The 20,237-nt window shown below is 50.4% G+C and overlaps 2 protein-coding genes across 6 annotated transcripts in view; one reads left to right on the top strand and one right to left on the bottom strand.

The window, feature by feature from the left end:
* PDCD11 (programmed cell death 11) overlaps positions 1-11,217 on the top strand; it is a 44,650-nt gene extending 33,433 nt beyond the window's left edge. The window contains exons 23-36 of the mRNA XM_041745090.1: positions 356-445; positions 628-730; positions 1,367-1,544; positions 3,687-3,743; positions 4,466-4,588; positions 5,394-5,516; positions 5,947-6,247; positions 6,466-6,582; positions 7,317-7,466; positions 7,689-7,936; positions 8,666-8,834; positions 9,370-9,523; positions 9,991-10,156; positions 10,877-11,217. Coding sequence (XP_041601024.1) covers positions 356-445; positions 628-730; positions 1,367-1,544; positions 3,687-3,743; positions 4,466-4,588; positions 5,394-5,516; positions 5,947-6,247; positions 6,466-6,582; positions 7,317-7,466; positions 7,689-7,936; positions 8,666-8,834; positions 9,370-9,523; positions 9,991-10,156; positions 10,877-11,048 — 2,151 coding nt within the window. The 3' untranslated portion in view covers positions 11,049-11,217. The remainder of the gene's footprint in view (positions 1-355; positions 446-627; positions 731-1,366; positions 1,545-3,686; positions 3,744-4,465; positions 4,589-5,393; positions 5,517-5,946; positions 6,248-6,465; positions 6,583-7,316; positions 7,467-7,688; positions 7,937-8,665; positions 8,835-9,369; positions 9,524-9,990; positions 10,157-10,876) is intronic.
* Positions 11,218-12,456: 1,239 nt separating this feature from the next.
* Positions 12,457-17,884, bottom strand: CALHM2 (calcium homeostasis modulator family member 2). 5 transcript variants are annotated; one of them, XM_041730316.1, is made up of 4 exons: positions 17,420-17,884; positions 15,631-15,707; positions 14,772-15,490; positions 12,457-13,817 (listed from the first exon to the last, which is right to left on the bottom strand). In XM_041730316.1, the coding sequence occupies exons 3-4, from the start codon at positions 15,324-15,326 to the stop codon at positions 13,401-13,403; spliced, it is 972 nt and encodes a 323-aa protein (XP_041586250.1). In that variant the 5' UTR covers positions 15,327-15,490; positions 15,631-15,707; positions 17,420-17,884; the 3' UTR covers positions 12,457-13,400. The 5 variants fall into 5 exon arrangements, with proteins under 5 accessions (XP_041586250.1, XP_041586229.1, XP_041586239.1 ...); XM_041730295.1 differs by lacking the exon at positions 15,631-15,707 and having other exon boundaries at positions 14,772-15,532; XM_041730305.1 differs by lacking the exon at positions 15,631-15,707.
* Positions 17,885-20,237: the final 2,353 nt, after the last annotated feature.

The following is a 20,237-nucleotide window of genomic DNA, read 5'->3' as shown; positions in this document are numbered from 1 at the left end:
GACTCGATCCCGGGACTCCAGGATCACGCCCTGGGCCAAAGGCAGGCGCTAAACCACTGAGCCACCCAGGGATCCCCTATTTTTTAATTTTTTAAAAAAGACTTTATTTATTCATGAGAGACAGAGAGAGAGAGAGAGAGAGAGAGAGGCAGACACACAGGCAGAGGGAGAAGCAGGCTCCATGCAGGGAGCCCGATACGGGACTTGATCCTGGGATCCCAGGAACATGCCCTGGGCTGAAGGCAGGTGCTAAACTGCTGAGCCACCCAGGGATCCCGAGTCGCTGTTTTAATGAAGGGAAACGGAGATGTTTATATCTATCCCATTTAATTTCTCTTCCTGTTTCTTTCTCCAGTACAATGTGGTTAAGAAATGGCTTGAGGTGGAGATTGCTCCAGATATCCGGGGCAGGATTCCCTTGTTGCTTACTTCTCTCAGCTTCAAGGTTAGTGTGCTCAGAATTCTTGGAGAGGACTCAGTGTGTGGTGTGTTTGCAGTGGGTATAAGAGACCATGTACTTTCTCAGGGTTTGGTTTGGGATATACTTGGTATAGAGACTTCAGTGATAATTTTGGATAAATGACAGACCTTTCTTCAAATGTTAAAAGAATTTTCTTGTCCTTCTAGGTTCTGAAACATCCAGATAAGAAGTTCCGGATTGGCCAGGCCCTGAAGGCTACTGTGGTTGGCCCAGATTCGTCCAGAGCCTTCTTATGTCTCTCACTTATAGGTGTGGTGATGAAATGCTGCCTGGTCAGGAAAGGGAGAGGGTAGAAAGGAATGGGACAGAGTCCTCAGGTAGTGCTCAGGCTTAAGGATGATGCCTCAGGTTTTGAAGTTCTCTGAAAGCCTCGTGTGGTTCTTCTGGAAACACTTTTTCTTTTGAGGTTTTGTTCTCTGGCCTGTGTCACTCTGCTACTGTCACCTTTACCGACACAGCTGGTTTACTCATCTCTCAGAAGGGTTTGTCCACCACATGGCCCTGAGATTCCTGACTACTACATGGTGTGGGAACATGGGTCTTCATGATCATTCTGGTCCACTCAGCCTAGACACCCCAAGTCTGGGCAGCCTCTGACTTTCTTAGCCCGTGGTTGGCCTGCATTCCAATTTCTTTTTTCTTTTCTTTTTTTTTTTTTAAGATTTTATTTATTCATGAGAGACACAGAGAGAGGCAGAGACACAGGTAGAGGGAGAAGCAGGCTCCATGCAGGGAGCCTGATGTGGGACTCGATCCCGGGACTCCAGGATCACGCCCTGAGCCAAAGGCAGATGCTCAGCCGCTGAGCCACCCAGGCATCCCAGCATTCCAGTTTCTTTCTTGGCTCATTTCGCCTGCCCTGAATGAGGTTCATTTTCCTGCCAGGTCCGCACAAGCTTGAAAAAGGGGAAGTGGCCATGGGCCGCGTGGTGAAGGTGACTCCTAAGGAGGGGCTGACTGTCTCCTTCCCCTTTGGGAAGATAGGAAAAGTCAGTGTATTTCACGTGAGTGACTCCTACTCAGAGACGCCCCTGGAAGACTTTGTCCCCCAGAAGATTGTCAGGTAGGCCTAGTTTGTTTTTTTCCCTCTTCAGCTCTATGTGGGATTGTAGATTTCTTTTTTTAAAAAGTATAGATATGATACGTGATTTTGTACCAGAAAAAAATTGTGGAGAAAAATTCTATTGCTCCTATCTTTCTCTACCACTTTTCACCATTATATACCTTTGTCATTTAAGACTTTTACACATGGAAGTATAATGTTTTTTAATGTAATAATAGAATTTTATTTTATATACTATTCTGCAACTTGCTTTTTTTTCTCATAGCTAGTGCGCTAGTATTATGTGCTGGTATTTCTAAATCTACTTTTGTTCTTTTACCTTAAATACTTTTTTGATATTCCATTTTTATCATTATCTAAAACCTCTGTCAATGGACAATAGTATTGTAGTGAATCGTTGTGTGCATGTGTTTGGACAGAGGGCAAGTATATGTGTGAAACAAATTCCCGGAAGTAAAATTGATGGCCAAACGATATTACACATTTTGCCATAGTGCCCTCCAAAAAGACTGGCAATTTATGTTCCTGTTACAAATATGACTTTTTCTCACAATCTTGCCAACAGTGGATATTCTTACTTTTTGATCTAAGCCATTGAATAGGCAAAAATTGATCTTTCATTTTAATTTGCTTTTCTCTTGTCATTTTTCCTCTTAATTGGCTGTTTACATTTGTTCTCTGCTTTGCTTGTCTTGTTCTTTGCTTTTGCTTGCTCATTTTTCTACTGAACCATTCATCTTTTTAATTAAAGAAATGATCTAGAGATGATTTCTGTAAAAAGAGACCTTTTGCATTTGGGGGGTGCTTTATAAACTATTTTATGTGCAGTACAATGAGCTCGGTTCAGAGTTTTTTTGTTTTTGTTTTTTTTAAGGTTATGCATCTTAGCATGAGTAAGGGAAGAGGCAGAGGGAGAGGAAGAGATGCAGACTCCCCGTTGAGTGGGAGCCTGACATCAGGACCTGAGCTGAAATCAAGAGTTGGACACTCAGCCAGCTGAGCCACCCCAGCTCAGAACCACCCAGGCTCAGAATTTTAAAGTCATTAAATTATGACTTTGGTGAATAAATTAGCATTGAATAAATTAGCGTTGAAGAGGCAAGGCTTCAGCCTAGTACTATAGACTTCTGAGAATCCAGGTTGGCTAACAGTGGAGTGGGAAGCCTTGAGGAGATGGGCAGGAAAGTTTTAATGCTCTTGCCCATCTCAGGTGTCCCAGCCACCAGCACCTGCCTAATAAATGCACAATTACTTATCAGAGCTTAAACAGCACAGAGGTATCCAGGGCCTGGAAAAAGAAAAGGAACCCAGGATTTTCTTTGCTTTGTCTCGATTAAAAATGTGGGTGTGGCTTTTAGCAAAAATTTTGAATATATTTTATTGTAACCAAACCTGTGACTCTCATTCAGTGTGATTTCTTTATCTGTGTAATGTGGATAATAAATTAATTGCCTAAAGGGAGATGACCCCTCAAAGGCCTTACTGCTCTAGGGGCTAGGAGGCAGATGCCAGTCTTGGGAAAATTTTGAATTATTGCTTAGATCCTTTCTACTGCTAAGATTCTGTACTTTGAAGTTATGACTTGAGGTTGCTAAGTGCCGTTTTTGATGAAAAAAGTTTGGAAACCTAACCAAAGAGTAAACCCTGCTTTCAGACCTCCTAGAAGCCTCTCCCTGCCTAGGCTTCTCTGATCTATTTCCTCTCATCTGCTGCCATGAGCCTGCCCTGAGATATCCTTTTGAGTGCCAAGAACCAGGTCACCCCCTGGTCACAGTTTCCGGTGGTTAGTGGCTGAGATTGCACACTGCTGGAACCCGACATCAGGCTGGTGTCACCTACTATGAGTACCCATGTGGCTCTGTGTGTGTCTTTCTGAGGGCTCCATGCCTCCTTTCATTTTCTTCTCCCAGCATCTTTCTTGGGTAAGAAGAGTAGGTAGTAACAGACTAGTAAACTGAGGCCCAGAGAGGTGACTTGTCCACAGTCCCTCAGCATGTTCTCAGCAGAATGAAGAACAGAGCCCAGGTGTCATATCCCCTCACTCTTGCCTATTGGTCAGCCTTGTGGAGAGGAAGCTTAGGCCCTTTGCTGTCTCCCAGGATACTGAAGAGTCACCATCTCCTTTTCTTGCTCTTGTTCCAGGTGTTATGTCCTGTCTGCTACAGGCCACTTGTTGACTCTGTCACTACGATCATCCAGGTAAGTGTGGTGGGGACAGGAAGAGCATTGAGGAGAGGATGCAGGGATCTGATACAGAACCTAGGGCTTCCCACCTTTCTTTGTGCACTTTCTACCCTGCCCCATCTTTACCCAGAAAAGCTGTAGACATTCACATTGCTAGACAAACCTGTCTGTTCCGACTCTTGTTGCCCAGGGCAAGGCTCATATATCTGAATATAGTATTCAAGGTGACCACCCAGTGGCCCCAGTGAGGGAAGGCAGTGCAACCCCTAGGGTTCTGTAGTTCATGGCATGTGCAATGAAGGGTTGGCCTGAAGGCAGCCTGTTCCATGGTTACAAATGGAGGTTTTTTTGTTTTGTTTTTTTAATGATTTTATTTATTTATTCATAGAGACACAGAGAGAGAGAGAGAGGCAGAGGCACAGGCAGAGGGAGAAGCAAGCTCCATGCAGGGAGCCTGATGTGGAACTGGATCCAGTGTCCCCAGGATCAAACCCCGGGCTGCAGGTGGCACTAAACCGCTGCGCCACTGGGGCTGCCCACAAATGGAGGTTTTTGAGGCCAAGTCCTGAGAGGACTTGAGGAGAGAGTGGGGCTGTGCTCTGAAGGTTATGTCCTACAGACAAGTCCAGAGTTGTATTCTTATGCTTAGAGTTTGATTATCACAAGTGAGTAGGGGGTGAGAATGGGGAAGGGAGGGCTGGGGTACATGTACATAAATAAGCCTTTTATTCCCCTAGGACAAACCCAGAGACAAAGAGCAAAATAACTGATCCTGAGATTAACTCCATCCAGGACATTCAGGAAGGGCAACTCCTGAGGGGCTATGTGAAGTCTGTCCAGCCACATGGTGTGCTCTTTGGGTGAGTGAGGTGGTGCTTGGTGGGCCAAACAAGAGTGGCCCTTTTCCCTGCCCTGGCCTGTCCAGTTCCGTGTTCCTCAGTCACCTCTGAAGAGAATATGAAGAAAAGGGAGTCTGGGTTCCCACCAGGTTTTTTAAATTCTGAAATTTATATATATATATATTTTAAAGATTTTGTTTATTCATGAGAGACACAGAGAGAGAGAGACAGAGACATAGGCAGAGGGAGAAGCGGGCTCAATGTAGGGAGCCTGACGTGGGACTCGATCATGGGACTCCAGAATCATGCCCTGGGCCGAAGGCAGGCGCCAAACCACTGAGCTACTCAGGGATCCCAAATGTTTTATATTTTTTAAAAAGTTTTTAATTATTTTTAATTATTCCTATTGGTGTTTTGGACAAAGAACATGGCATGTCCAATTTCAGTTTTAAATATGTTTGGATTTTCTTTGGTTTAGTATTTGATCATGATTCATAAATGTTCTGTGAAATCACATAATGTTCACAGCCAGCAGGGAGCACAGCTTTCTCTGCCACAGCTTCATCATTTTCACCTTCAGCCATTTGTGAGTCACATGTTGTGGTGTTCTGGTGTGGGTGGGAGACACCCTTCAGTCAGATCTTCCTTATCCCTAGTAATTGTTCCTAGTTTACAAAGTTCTCTTTATCCTTTTGAGTGCCAAGAACTTTTGTCTATCATAAATCCTTGTCACAACTTGGGTCCCTGGGAAAGTAGAGGCACTAGGCTAGGCTGGGACTCTGTTGTTGTATTTATGACCATAGGATCCTTGTGTCTCTCCTGTCAGCCTTGGCCCCTCTGTTGTGGGTTTGGTCCAATACCCACATGTCTCCCAGTACAGTCCTTCCAAGAAAACCCTTTATAACAGATACCTCCCAGAAGGGAAGCTGCTCACCGCCAAGGTTCTGAGGTAGGTATCTCCCCAACCTCTGCACCTCCACCCCCACGACCCCTTTTTTCCCTGAGAACCCTGGGAGGGGATTCAGAGGTAAACTAGACATAATAGTTTGGGTGGTGTTGATGCAGCATTCAGATGAACAAAGCCCCTTTGTTTGGAACCCTTTATCTCAGCTCCAGCTCTTAAAAGCCCATATGGAGACTTTTCTGTGCATAAGCACTTGCTGGGGACAGAGTAGGGGGACATTACAGCTGCTCCCTCTGTTTTACATTTCAGCATGGTAAAATGTGCAGGTCATTCCAAAGAATACTGAATGGATTCCAAGGCAGGTAGTGCCGGGCCCAGAAAACTGGGCCAATCAAGAGAGGAAGGCCTGGGCTGTTTGCTGTGCTCATGTCCTCTGCTGTCCTCATTGTTGTCATTGTCCCCCTCCTTGTGGTAGCCTGAAGTGTCAGAAGAACCTAGTAGAGCTGTCATTCCTCCCCAATGACACTGGGAAGCCAGATGTGTTTCCTGCCTCCCTGGGACTGCCACTACTAAAACAAGAGGAGAGGACAGTGGAGGCAGAGGAGAACAAGCACAAAGGAGAAGAGAAGGAAGAAAAGAATCAGAAAAGGAAAGGGAAGAGGAACCAAGAGGGGCAGGAGGGGGTGCAGCTGCCTGGTGAGGAGAAGAAAGAGCCCCAGAAACTGCAAGCAAAAAAGCAGGGCAAGCGGCGGCGCCGGGAGTCTGCAGGTGAACAGGTAACGTCCCTTGGGGAGGATGGCCCCCTGCACATGACAGAAGAGTGATTCAAAGCCAGCCAGACAACTGAGTAGCCTTCTTTTGGACTGAGAGCAGTGAGTTTGGATTGGGTACTGGGTGGTGCTGAGAGGGCCAAGGGAGGGCATTGCCCTGGGCTGCCAGTGGGTCCTCCTGGGCAAGAAGGGTGGCTCGGCACCTTTCCCACTTGTCATTTCAGGAAAGAGTGAACAAGAAGCAAAAGAAAGCTGCTCCATCAGAGGAGGACGACAGTGGTGTTGAAGTGTATTATCGGGAAGGAGAAGAGGAGGTGGAAGAGATGAGTGTACTGCCTAAGGTGAGGGACAGCATTTGGTAAAGGAGGAGAGAGGCTGTTCTGGGGAAGGAAGTCCTTGGTCTCCTGCCTAAGAGCGGAGTGCTCTTAGACTCCATCCTCTTCTCTTTCATTGCCTAAGGCTGCTAGGTCCTCACTTGGTCATCAGTGTCCTGAGGACAGAGATCTGCTTTACCAAGGAGTGGGCTGCATAAAGTAAATTCTAATCAATATTTATTGAGTGGAGCTGAATTAAATGAATGGGATAGGCAGTTATTAAAGGCTTAACCTTTTTGAACCTGTATCCCCCTCTGAAAGATGAGGATAGTACTGTTTGGACTGAGGACTGCCCAGACTTTAGGTACTCACATCCCTACACCTTCAGAACGCTTGTCATGTCTTGGTCCCAGCTCTGCTATTATTTTATATGCATATGGTACTTCATACACGAACGTGTATATGTACACACATATGTGTGAGATTTGTTTTGTGTCTGTATGTTTTAAAAGTTTGCCTAAATTATTTATGAATCATCATGAATTTTGAATAATATAATTACCATTATGAATAATTTACAAGGAAAGCTTTTATGTCATTTCTATGTAGTTTCTCAGTGGAGTGGGCCTAGCCTGGCCCTAGATGGGGAGTAAGGTCTCTGGGCTTGGTGGGGGCCCCAGCTCCTCCAGGTGGGATGGGGCTGGGGAATAGGGTACAGCCTGAGCTGAGTGCTTTCCTCACACACCTCTTCGATCCTTCAGGAGAAGCCGAGCAGGCCAGCAGAAGTGCCCCGGCTACAGCTGTCCTCTGGTTTCATTTGGGACGTGGGGCTAGACTCTCTGACCCCAGCCTTACCACCTCGAGGAGAGAGCTCAGACAGCGAGGAGGACGACAAGCCACAGCAGTCCACGGTGTCGTATTTTATAGGGCTTTGTCCTTGTGCAAAAATCCCTTGGTGCCAGTCTCCTTTGCTCTGTCCTGGCCTGAGTGTCCCTTCTGACACGGTGGGGCAGTCCCAGGCCTGCGAGTATTCCTAGAGCTCATGGATTACCCTGCAAGCCTTTGGCTTCCACCACAGACCTCCATAGTGGTCTGAGGAACAGATTACTCACTAATTTTTGTGCCTTCCTTAGCAAAAGAAAAGCAAGAAGGAAAGGATGTTGGAGAAGCAGAAGGCAGAGAAAGAGTTGTCCCGCATTGAGGAGGCGCTGATGGATCCTGGGCGACAGCCAGAGTCAGCAGATGACTTTGACCGACTCTTGCTGAGTTCCCCTAACAGCTCTATTCTGTGGCTGCAGTACATGGCCTTCCACCTGCAGGCCACAGAAATCGAGAAGGCCCGGGCTGTGGCCGAGAGGGCTCTCAAGACCATTTCCTTCAGGTCTTGGCTTTGTCTCTTGCTTTGGTGGCGAGTGGCTCTCAACAGGGAGGGCTGTGTCTCCTTGGGCTGCTGGGCTCATCAACTGTGGGTCCTTTCCTCCTGGGGAGGCTGACAGCAGTGTGGGTGGCTCCCACCAGCACCCATAGGTTTTCAGGCTTTGGCTCATAGTTGTGCCATCTGTGAAACAGATCTGCTCATTTATATTTTATAGTCCCCTTCACTGAAGTAGCTCAGGGTAACATTTACAGGAGTCCCTGTGCTTAATAAGGTACCCAACTTGGAACAAGTAGAACAGGGGAAATAACTCCACATACCTGGGTGTAAACACTCTCCGTGGCCACTTTGTAGGCACAGGGTGGAATGAGTTTCCTGACAGCTAAGAGGAAGGATGACAGTCCTTTGCTTCATTCCCTTAGTTTGGAGACAGAATCAGACCAGAGATTCTGCTCCTTTCTCCCCAAACCTTGTGCTAGTTTAAGATTTTGTGGGCTTCATTTTTAGGAATGGAGGCAGATACCAGGGGATCCCCAGCAGTCAGGAGCTGGCTTTCTTGCTTCTGTGTGAGCTGCAGTGGGGACCAGACCTCTATTTCTCACTTGAGGGTGGGAACTGAGGATTTGGATAGAGCCTGGGAAGGAAGTAGTAGTTCCAGTCAGCATTCCTGGTGGATGGTAGTGGGGGCTTCCTTGGGCTGAGGTGACGGAGCTCACTTGTTGACTCTGTCTCCAGAGAGGAGCAAGAGAAACTGAACGTGTGGGTGGCACTGCTGAATCTAGAGAACATGTATGGCTCTCAGGAGTCGCTGACCAAGGTCTTCGAGCGCGCTGTGCAGTACAATGAGCCTCTCAAGGTCTTTCTCCACCTGGCTGACATCTACAACAAGTCAGAGAAATTCCAGGTAGGTGTCTGAGCCAGACGGCCCACTGGCAGAGGGTCCTCAGTGGCTCAGAAACTAATTCCTGGGAGTTAGAAGGGCAACAAGGAAGTCTCAGGAAAGAATGCCCTCTCTTCTGGATCTGATCCTGCTATAGTCTTGCTTTGTGACATCTGGGCTCTAACTTGTTCATCTTGTTAGTAGGAGGAGTCCTTTTCTCCTACTTCTGCTTTAGGAGTACAGGGTGAAGATGAGGGAAGTAAAGGGACAGTGGACCCCTGGTGTGTATCCTTTGGGCATATAGCCAGAAGGCAGCAGCTCAGCCAAATGCCCTTTTTCTGTTTCTCCTGTTCCCCTATCCTCATGTTCTATCCTGAGGACCTCCATATAGCACAGGATTAATAGTGAGACTCCCCACCGTGTTAGGCCCCCTCAGATGCTCTCCTCATCTGTGTGAGGCTGAAGCCACGACTAGCTTCTCATGAGCATAGCTGCCCATCTCTGTTGTTGCCCTCATCTGTCTTATCACACTCCAGAGTTCACCTTGTCTTTCCCGCAGGAAGCTGGTGAACTCTACAACCGGATGCTGAAGCGATTCAGGCAGGAGAAAGCTGTCTGGATCAAATATGGTGCCTTTCTTCTGCGGAGGGGCCAGGCTGGAGCCAGTCACCGTGTGATGCAGCGAGCCCTTGAGTGTCTGCCCAATAAAGAGCGTGAGTGCTCCTCCCCACCCTCTGGCCCGATTCCTGATCACATTAAGTTCTCCGATATCTGGGCATAGAGATTGGGGGCTTTCTTATCCGTGGGTGGTATGGTGTTAGGAGAGCCTAGTGGAGGGCATATAATGTTTTCTCTGTTGATTATATGCTCATGAACTTAACATGTTGCATTTCAGATGCTAAACTTCAAAGATGGAGGAACAAAAAGCAATTAGCACTAATTTTATTGTCCCTGCCCCCTCTCCTTTTTGGGTCCAGAGAGTGAGGTGTCCACAGTGGGAATCGTAGATCAGTGCCCATCTGTGTGTATTTGGCTCTAAACCTTCCCAGTGTTCCCCTTGTCATCACCCACGCCTTCGAACCTGTGAGTAGGCAGTCAGGAGTCTGATCTCTGTGCAGCACATTATGCTGTGGTGAGGGGTCTGTCTGCTTTGTGTGTCTGAACTGTTCTCTCCCTGCAGATGTGGATGTGATTGCCAAGTTTGCCCAGCTGGAGTTCCAGCTGGGAGATGCGGAACGGGCCAAAGCCATTTTTGAGAATACACTGAGCACCTACCCAAAGCGTACTGATGTCTGGTCGGTTTACATTGACATGACCATTAAGCATGGCAGCCAGAAGGAAGTCCGGTGAGAGGGGAAGACAGAATAGAGCTGAATTACCTGTGGGAGTTTGGGGATGTTGGCCAAGTGGATGAGTTTAGCCCCACAGCATCTTCCAGCATCCCCAGTTCTTTTACTCTTTCTAGAGGAATAGTTCTGACATGACACATGAGGTCCTGTGATACTCTCTTTTTGAGACTTTTGCTGCCTCGGGGGCGAGCTTATAGTCTGTGTCTCGGTCTTGGGTGGGTGGTAGGCTGGCCCTGGTGGGGGTCAGGAAACTTGGGTTTCCCACAGAATTCACTGAGCCTTGCTCTTGTGGTAGAGAATGGTGACGGGCTTGCTGTTGTCACCTACATCCCCACGGGCAGGGAGGATTAGAGATGGGTGGACTGAGGTCCAGAAAGAAGTAGTGCCTCACCCAAGCCCATCAGTGAGTTTGAAGCAGAGTGTTTCTCACAGATCCATACTTTCTGTGTGTCTCCATCCTAGTAGATTTGTCCTGACTAACTGTGTAACTTGAGGCCAGTAAGTGAGTGCCTGTCTGATCTGGAAAGTGGGAGCAATCTTTCTCCCCATGGACACCTTAGGAGTTGAAAATGGTAATACGTGTAAAGATAGAAGTGAGAGTGCTGGAGAAAAGAGGGTCTGGTCTGGCTGTAGAGCCAGAGGGCATGTGGATGGAGGCTGGTGGCATTCAAGTGGCCAGGGGCTAAGAGGCAAATGCTGCCTTGCTCTTCTTCACAGGGACATCTTTGAACGGGTTATTCATCTCAGCCTGGCCCCCAAGCGAATGAAATTCTTCTTCAAGCGCTACCTGGACTACGAGAAACAACATGGCACTGAGAAGGACGTGCAGGCAGTAAAAGCGAAGGCCCTGGAATACGTGGAAGCTAAGAGCTCTGTGTTGGAGGACTAGGGGCCAGCTGGCCTCAGATGATCACTGTTAGCAGTGGACTGGCCTGGCCAAATATCAGGCACCTGGGCAGCTGGAAAATGTTGCCTGAGGACTCTTATTTAAGTGTTGCTTTTTCTGCAACACCTTTAGGGTAATCCTGTCAAGATAAAAAATTTCAGCTTTCTTAGAATTTCTTTCTGCTTGTTTTTAGTACTGTATTTCACTTTTTTCCGTTTTGTTTTGTTTTGTTTTTTTGAGACTGCACTTGCATTAGGGGTGGGGGTGGGGCAGAGGAGAGAGAGAGAGAGAATCTCAAGCAGACTCACCAATAGGCACAGAGCCCAATTCAGGTCTCGATCTCCCGACCCTGAGGTCATGACTTGAGCCGAAATCAAGAGTCAAATGCTTAACTGACTGAGCCACCCAGGCGCGCCCCCTTTTCCGTTTCTGAGGCCGCTTAGGGGTTGTAGACAGCAGGCTCTTGGACTCCTAGAAAAGCTAAGGCTCTCTCTCTCTCAGGAGTTTCCTGGGGAGCAGAAATGGAGGGGCTGACTCCTGATGCTCTTGTGGTTAGGATCCCACTTTGGCCCTGGCAAGCTCTCGGTCCAGCCAGAGGGGGCCAGTAGGGCCCAAGGAGTGGGCCTCCTCCCCTAGTCTCGGAATCTCTGGGTTCCCTCAGCCTGAGCTCAGCTGTGCTGGTGCTCTTGTGGAGTATGTGAGGCTGGGAAGAGGGCAAGGGCAGAGCCCTCTGGAGAAAGGACAGTTGGGGAACCAAGGCATCTGAGAGGAAAGCCACAGGTATTGGCTTAGACCACCCGGTGAGGTTTCCTCCCAGGCCTACCAGGCCCAGATTATCCAAGCTTTCCAAATGGGGCGCCTCATTTGTGAAATGGGGTCAAAAAACTACCTCAGAGAGTTGTTTTGTGGATTAATTAAGTGAGAGTGTGTATGTCTGTGTGCTGCCACAGGGCCTGGCGTGTAGGAGGCTCAGTGAGGACGTGGACTGCTCAGTTGGGGAGAGCTGCCTGGTTTCTCTGTGTCTCCTCGTAGCTCCTCTGGGGAGATGTTGCTGGGTGGAGGGCATTGACTGGTTTGATGGTTTTCCTTGAGACCTGAGGGAAAAGGGACATGATGGGTCCACACCTAATCCTCCCTGTGACCCTTGTAAACTTCCCAGAAAGATGGTTTCCACCTCCTTTGATACGTAATAATCCCAAATGTTTCAGAATTCTTGGACACCAGCAGAGACCAGGCTAGTTGTTGAAGCTAGTTCTTTTTTGGCTTGGTCTTATGGGGATTAAATGTTTTCTTTGGCAGGGCTTTAAATGCTGTGAGAGCTGGGGAGCTCTTCCTTGGGAAGTGACTGGGTGGAATGCTGGGAAGCAGGACAGGGAGAGCATCGAGGGTGTTAGAGGTGGCGGAGGTGATCAGGCAAGAGCAGGCGGGTGAGGGTGGGTTTTGGTCATTAGCACTACGTTATCTGGGGGAGATAATCTGCCCTACTGAGTGCAGGATCTTCTGACTTGTGAAATTTAAAGCGATCTCTGAGAAAAGCCAGGCTTCACCTGTTCCCCAGATCAAATCAGATAACTGAATTGAATTGTCAAGACATCATCAGCCATAGGGTCATCCGACATGTGGGACACCTGGCTTTCTCTGCACCCCTGCCCTCCCATCCATCTTAATCTTGCCCAGCGTCTCTCGGTCCCCCCTCCCTCCTGCAGAGGATGGGATTTGGGCCTGTCTCCATGACCCCTTGCCTGCTATGGCATGGCTTGTCCAATCATGCAGACACCAGGTTAGTCCTTTATACTAAGAAAAACTTTATCAAAAAATTTAAGTATAAAATAATGCCAGAGCATACATTGGAGGGCATCTTCCTGGCTGAGCGCTGTTGAGCCAGGTAACCATATGCAATCAGTCACACATCCATTAATAGCACGATATCCTAAAAAAAAAAAAAAAAAATAGCACGATATCCTGTTCGAGGAGTCTGCTGGTGAGTTTCACGGTTACCTGGCTCTGCTGGTCAGGGCTTCCCAGCCTTGGAGTCCTACCAGTAAAAGGCCATCCGTGTCCTAGTTAATTAAGGACGAATTCTGCAAAGGGGTCTTTTCTCCAAAGCTGTTGACCCCAGTGGTTGGTGGCAGCGGGAGAGGGGGGTTTCTTCAGGTCTGAGAACCTTCCTGTGGGAGCGGACCCCATTGTCTACTAGCTCTCTCCACACCCCAGGTTACTTTGTGCTCCTTGCTCCTGGCCTGTTTCTCCAAAAAGTTTAAAAAATCATCCCCGTCTGATGCTGCTGTGAGCACGCAGTGGAGTTCAGTTTGAAACCCAAGTACTGTCACTTGCAAAGAGTGTGATGAAGGGCCCTCAGGAGGTGAGGGGGGCCATCTCCATGGTTTCTGGTGCTGTCCCATTGCCTGCCAGACCTTGGGCCCACTTGTGCAGGCGGCTGTACAGTGGGAGGCCCTGGTTCTCACGGTACAAGTAGACGCCAGTGATGGCGTTCCACTGTGGCCGAGGCTGTGTGCCTTCCACTGGGAACCTGGCAACAAGTTCCTCGTCATCCTTGTTGAGTGCCACGAAGCCAAAGAAGCGGCGCACGTTGTTGGCAGCCAGCACCCGTGAGTGTACCTCCGCGGTGCGCTGGAAGAGCTGGTCCTCATTGGTGCGGTACTGCGCCCAGTAGGCCTCCTGGCGGTAGCTGAGTGGTGAGCAGTAATGCTTGAGGCACTTGGTCAGGAACACCAGGATGGCCACCACGCCGATGAGTAGCCACCCGAAGAGCTGGCCAGAGAAGGTGCAGGGTTGAGGAGGGGGGCAGGGAGCTGCCTGGACCCTCACCCACCCCAGGAAGAAGGCTGGTCACAGGGCTTGGGCTGGGCTGAACCTGGCCCACACCCCACTCCGAGAGCAGATCCTACTTCTGTAAGGGAAGCTGGTCCTTCAGGCTGTGATTCCACTATCCTCATTGCCTTGAAATCACATTCCCTGTTTTGTTTTTTATTTATTTCTTAAAAGATTTTATTCATTCATGAGAGACACAGAGAGAGGGCTTGGTCTTACGGCGATTAAATGTTTAAGAAACAGGCTCCACGCAGGGAGCCCGATGTGGGACTTGATCCCAGGCCTCCAGGATCACACCCTGGATGGAAGACTGCACTAAACCGCTGAGCCATCTGGGCTGTCCTGTTTTAGTTTTTTAGAAAGTCTTTTGCTCCTATCTCCCTCATGCTCTGCTGCTCTAGTGAACACTTGCAGCTGTGTTTTCTGCCCAGGCCTCTGCCCTTGCCCTCTCTCCCCCTGACCTCTGCTCCTTCAGAAGTGAGCCACAGCTGTGGCTAGGATTGGGGCAGCAGCGGCTGCTTCTGAACTTAAACATCCCTTCTGGCTTGGAGCTCCCTGATGTTAGCAAAACGTGGGGCTGACTCGGTGCTGGGCTGGGGTCCTTCTGGGGATGGGAAAGTGTCAACTCCTAGAGACAGCAGATGTTTCATAAGCTTATGGGGGTTCATGCTCAATCTTGGAGAAAAAGGGGCTTAATCTATGATTGGGATAAGGCTGAGCCAGAAGAACATTCTTTTAGTGTTTAAAACTTGCCTCACCAAGTCCTAACCCACAGGTTACCTGGCTCAGATATCTTAGACCAGCTCTAGCTTCAACACTGGACCATCCCGGTACCTCCCCAGCAGCCATCACCTAGGGAAGAGAGAAGAGGAGCTTCCCTCTGCACAGCCTTACCTGGGACTCATACTTGAGCCTGCGGGTGACCTCCTCCCGGAAGCCTGATAGGTTGGCGGGGCCCTCCCCGCAGGGGAACCTGGCCAAGATTTCCGTGGCATGGGCTGGTGGGAAGCCCTTCTCCCCAGCTGTGAGTGAGGAGGGATCCACAAACTCGCTGAGAGCGCAGACATAGGCCTCACCTCGCAGCAGGGAAATGACGGACCAGGTGACAGGGGCCACCGCTGCACGGCCCAGGATGGAGCTTAGGAGGAGGAAGTTGGGGGCAGCTGAGCAGTTCTTGGCCCTCCGGTACTGGCACTCAGCAACCAGGTTCCATGTGTGGTTGTTGAGGATGACCCCAATGAGGAAGAGGGCCAGGGCAGGCACGCCGATGGCCGTCAGCCCGTACAGGTAGTTGCGGGCAGGTGAGCAAGGGCAATGGAAAGCCACCACAGAGAAGAGCTCCTGGCTGCCCACCGTGCCCAGTGCCACCAGCCCATTGAAAATCATCACATCCTTGCTCTTGAAGAAGAGCGACAGGAAGCGGAAGTTCTCTGCAATCAGGGCTGCCATGGTGACAAGTCAGCTCAGGGACCAGCTGGGAGGGTGGGGGCAGGAGGAGGAGACAGGGATGGGTGGTTCCCAATGGGACTAGGAAGGAGTGCAGGTGGGTGGGCATCTGAAGGCAGGGCACAGTCTTGCCATTTTATCCCTTCTGGTGGCCTGTCTGGTGCTTCCTGTGGAGTGGTAGATGACTGATAAACGTTTGTCTCTGAAAACTGAAAGAAATCGACAGCATCTGGTATGGCCATGCTGGTGAGAAAGGGGGAGATCTGGGGAGCCCTGGGGCCTAGGGGATGTGGTAGCCACTGCTCACTGAGTTCCCACTGGGTGTCAGATGCTTTCCATCCCTCGTTGCCTGTTGTCATGATCCCACATTGAGCTGTCATATCCCTGTTGTGCATAGAGAAAGCAGAGGCTTTCTGAGGCTGAGGGGCTTGCCAGGGTCACATGTGTGTCTGCCTTGGGCATTTGGGTTCTTGTTACTCCCACAAGCTTCCCTTGAATTAGGGATGAAGAATGGCCTTGTGGGACTGGAGGATGTGGGGCTCCAGGTGGTACTAATGCACTGAGGGACCTAGGACTATTTGGAAGGTGTGATGGGCATCACAGCTGGAATGGGTTTCCTGGGAGGTAAGGGACTTGGGTTTGATTCAGCTCTGTGGGGTGGGGTGGGGTGGAGAAAGGCCCCTGGTCGGTGCCGAGCAAGGCACAGTGTCCCTGGAGTTCATGAGAACTTTTCATTTGGGAGACCTCAGAGTCCAGACTGGTTTAGGAGATCTTGGCTCTCAACATACATCATGGCTTTTCTGTTTCTCAGTGTCCTGCTCTGTGAAAGGAGGACAAATCATTCCAGCCTTTGGTCTCCCCATAGGGGTGCTGTAGGGAATAAATGATGCCTGACGATTGTCCTATGTGTGAGACCCTCCATCTCATCCTGTCAAGGCTTTAAGGTGGCTCCCAGAGGTGAGGCAGTGGAGACGACTCTCCTTCCTGCCAAGATCAGGAAACTAAGGCCTAAAGAAGTGAAAGTGCCTCTCTCGAGGCCATCACAGTATAGAGGTATCTGGGCAGGACTTTTGAGCCTGCCCTATAAGGAGGCTTGGGAAGCAGATAAGGGTGGGTCCTCTGTTTTCTTGGTCTTCTGACTGTGCTCTGCTCATCCATGAGAGCCCTGGCGAACTTTCTCTTCCCCACCCTTTCCCTACCCAGCAGCCTCTCAGGGGGCTTCCCAGCCTGCCAGTGACAGGGATGGAAACTAAAGCTCTACCATCCCCACCAGCTCATCCCCAGCCTGCTCGGCCATGGTCTGGGATGTGGACAGCCTGCCAGGAAGTGGCCACGCCTGGGGCTCTTTCTAGACCCCACCCACACAAGCAGAGAGATGGGTATAGCCAGGGTGTGGCCCGTGTCCTCCTGCTCTGGGGGCTGAAAAACAAAAGTCCACAGCCAGAAGCCAGGGAATGGAGGGAAAAGATGGACAGCAAACAGGTGGGGACCCCTGCCATATTTCCTTCTGTGCCTCTTCTCTACACTAACACCCCACCCGGTCTCTGCCAATGCTGCCAGATGGGGCAGGCAGAGCTCCGTGACCACGTGGGGAGCCAGGAGGAGGAGGGAGCTGACTCTTCCTCCCACTCACAGCCCAGGGGCTCCATCCCTCTCCCTGGGAAAGAGTTTGTAATGTTGCCAGAGATGAATGGGTTAAAGCTGGCTCCTCTCCCTCTGCCTCTTCCCCTTTTGGCTTCAAGGCTCCTCATGACTTTCATGAGGCCCTGGGTTCATAAGCTGCCCAAAGCGTGGTACAAGATATCTGAACACAGCGGGTGGTGAGCAGAGGCGGGGCCAGGCCATCATCTGAGACTACTGGCCCTGTCCCTCAGGTCAGGGAGGGGGGTCACATCTGGGCCTGGGTGGGATCTCTAAGCACAGCAGTCAGGGCAAGAAGACAGGACAGGCTGGGAGAGGGGGGCACCACTGGCCTTGCCTAGAATGCGGAGACTTAGTGAGGGGACTTTCTCTCCAGGACAATCCCTCTGGGCAGCCTTGAGCAGTCCTGCCACACTCCCTCGCCTGGCAAGCCTCAGGGAGGGGCCCTTCCTTACCTGATGCCAGCTGCAGCGCCACCCAGTGGCTCCGGCCTCCGCGGGGCGTGGGCCTACAAGGCAGGCCCCCCTGAAGTGCTGCGGGCCAGCCGTGCCCTCCGCTGGCTCCCTTGTGCTTTCTTCTGCACTAGAGCAGGGAGCTTGAGATGAGCAGGGCCTGGGGCTGGTGGTGTTTTCAAAGAAGTTTTAAAATCCAGGAAAGAGGATGAAACAGCAGGATGGAACTCTGTGCAGCAACCAGTGGAAAAACAGCCTCCCTCCGGCGCCAGGCAGAGGAGGGCGGGCGGGGAGGGCGGTGCAAGAGGAGAGGAAGTTCAGCCGCGCAGCCTGTGCGCGCCTGGCCTTGCCTCCTTGCCTGCCGTCCTGAGCCAGCTGCCTTGGCAGGCGGCGGGCGGGTAGGCGCCCTGACAGTGCTGCACACCAGTGGGACCAGTTCAGGGGCCAGGCGGGGGACCTTCCCGGACATCCTGCCTGGGCCTGCCCTCCCTGCCCATTTCAGGAGCACTCCTCATGCCTGACTCCCACTAGACAGAAGCTGCCACAGAGACCCCGGCAGGGTTAGAGGGCAGGGTCATGCCATCAGGATACACAGGCCAGGGCCTCCCCACTTATTCTGGTTCTTCTCCCTGAGAGCCATCCTGCCCCATCCAGTCCTCCCCACCACTGGCTCTTCTGTCCATACTTCAGCTAACCTCAGGCACTGCTTCAAATCTCAGGAGGGCTGGCAAGTGATTCTCTGAGGCCCTGTGGGCAGAGCTCTGGGTGGTGGGTGGAAATTACAAGAAGGCAGCTTGCTGAAAGAACCCTTCTGTTATCATCAGAGCTGCCCAGTCTGTCCTGGAAAGGGGTCATGAGCTCCCCATTCATGGGAGTGTGCAAGCTGAGGCTGGAAAGTCATGGATCAAGAATGCTAAGGGGGAGAGCTCTGCCCGAGGATGGGCTAGATGACTCCTATGATTAAGGGAGAGACACCCACCTGCCCCAGCCTCCTGTCAGCTCTGCAATACTTGTGGTTCTAGACAGTGGACTGCTGAGTGCCATGCTGGCCTCTGGGAGCTGTGATTGTCCATGGGTAGGAATGAAGGGAAAGGACCAGTGTTCATTATTCAGATTCTACCATGTGCCAAACACTTCCAGATTCTTCCTCAAAAGTTACCCTCCTTTATTCTCCTTAAGATCTATTTTACAGACAGACACACTGAGGTTTGGAGGGGTTTAGTGAGGTCTTACAGCTCTTGTTTATGAACCCCAAGCTTTCTTTTCTTGACATTTGCACCTCTGAATATTCTGGGCTGGCTTTTCCCCCTGGAAGCTCCTCCCTACCTATCAACACAGACCTGGTCTCTACTCCTCTGAGCCCTCTCCACATTCAGGACCTAGATGAAGTTGCACCCCCCAGAGGAGCCTAGAGGGCTCCTCCAGCCCCGCAAGCCTATAGGGCTCATCCTCCTTCCAAATAAGCGAAACTGGATCTCAGAAGTGGTAAGGGAGGGAAGAATAGATGCAAAGAAGGGAAATCAGTAAAGCAGTGTTGCAGGGATCAAGATCAGAATGAGTTCTTAGGGGACGCCTAGGTAGCTCAGTGGTTGAGCATCTGCCTTCGGCTTAGGTTGTGATCTTGGGGTCCTGGGATCGAGTCCCACATCAGGCTCCCCACAGGGAGCCTACTTCTCCCTCTGCCTATGTCTCTGCCTCTCTCTGTGTCTCTCATGAATAAGTAAATAAAATCTTAAAAAAAAAAAAAAGAATGAGTTCTTTTTTTCTTTTTAAAGATTTATTTAGGGATCCCTGGGTGGCTCAGCGGTTTAGCACCTGCCTTTGGCCAGGGGCGCGATCCTGGAGTCGGGCTCCCGGCATGGAGCCTGCTTCTCCCTCCTCCTGTGTCTCTGCCTCTCTCTCTATGTCTATCATAATTTATTTATGATATAAATATAATCCAGGATCGCGCCCCAGGCCAAAGGCAGGTGCTAAAGACAGAGACACAGGAGGAGGGACACAGGCACAGACACAGGCAGAGACACAGGAGGAGGGAGAAGCAGGCTCCATGCTGGGAGCCCGACTCCAGGATCGCGCCCCTGGCCAAAGGCAGGTGCTAAACCGCTGAGCCACCCAGGGATCCCCAAGAACAAGTTCTTAGATGAGTAGGATTTATATCTTCTTGGCCCTCAATTCCCTCCTTGACACGGTGGCTCCAGTTCTTTATGTCACCTTCCCCTTATGTCCAGGGAAGGAGGATAAGCATTCAGGGTAAAGAATCTACAAACACATTAGCCACCACATACCCAATGCCTGCTCTGTGGCACAAGCTTTCCATGCTTCACCTGTTTCATGATTACAACCCCATCAGGCAGGTACTCTCATCCCCATGGTACAGATAAGGAAACTGAGGCACAAAAAAGGAAGCAATTGGTCTGAGGGACACTGTAAGTGGTAGAGCCAACGTATGACCCAGTTCTGTCTCTCTCTCTCTCGAGTCTGAGCTGTTTCTACTCTAGGCAGATCCCCACCCCCCAATCCTCCCATCCTCATCCCTACCTCAGGGGCAAAGCCTCTTAGCACTCTGGAGCCCCCTCCCCAAGGTTTTTGAGAAAATGGGGAAGATATCAGCTTCTTTCCTAAATGTCCAAGTTCTGGGCTGGTCTGATTTCCCCCTGAGATTTGGATGTGAAGGTGTTCCAGGTGGTCTCCAAGGATCCCTCCAAGGGATGTTGGTATGGTCAGATTCAGGGGCTGAATCTTAACCCCCAAAGGTGATGGTATTAAGGGGTGGGCCCTTTAGGAGGTGCTTAATTCATGAGAACAGAGCCTCATGAACGGA

This window comes from Vulpes lagopus, chromosome 2 (assembly GCF_018345385.1).
Source record: "Vulpes lagopus strain Blue_001 chromosome 2, ASM1834538v1, whole genome shotgun sequence".
Classification (NCBI taxonomy): Eukaryota; Metazoa; Chordata; class Mammalia; order Carnivora; family Canidae; genus Vulpes; species Vulpes lagopus.
Note: the sequence above shows the minus strand (reverse complement) of the source record. Positions and strands in the feature narration are given on the sequence as shown.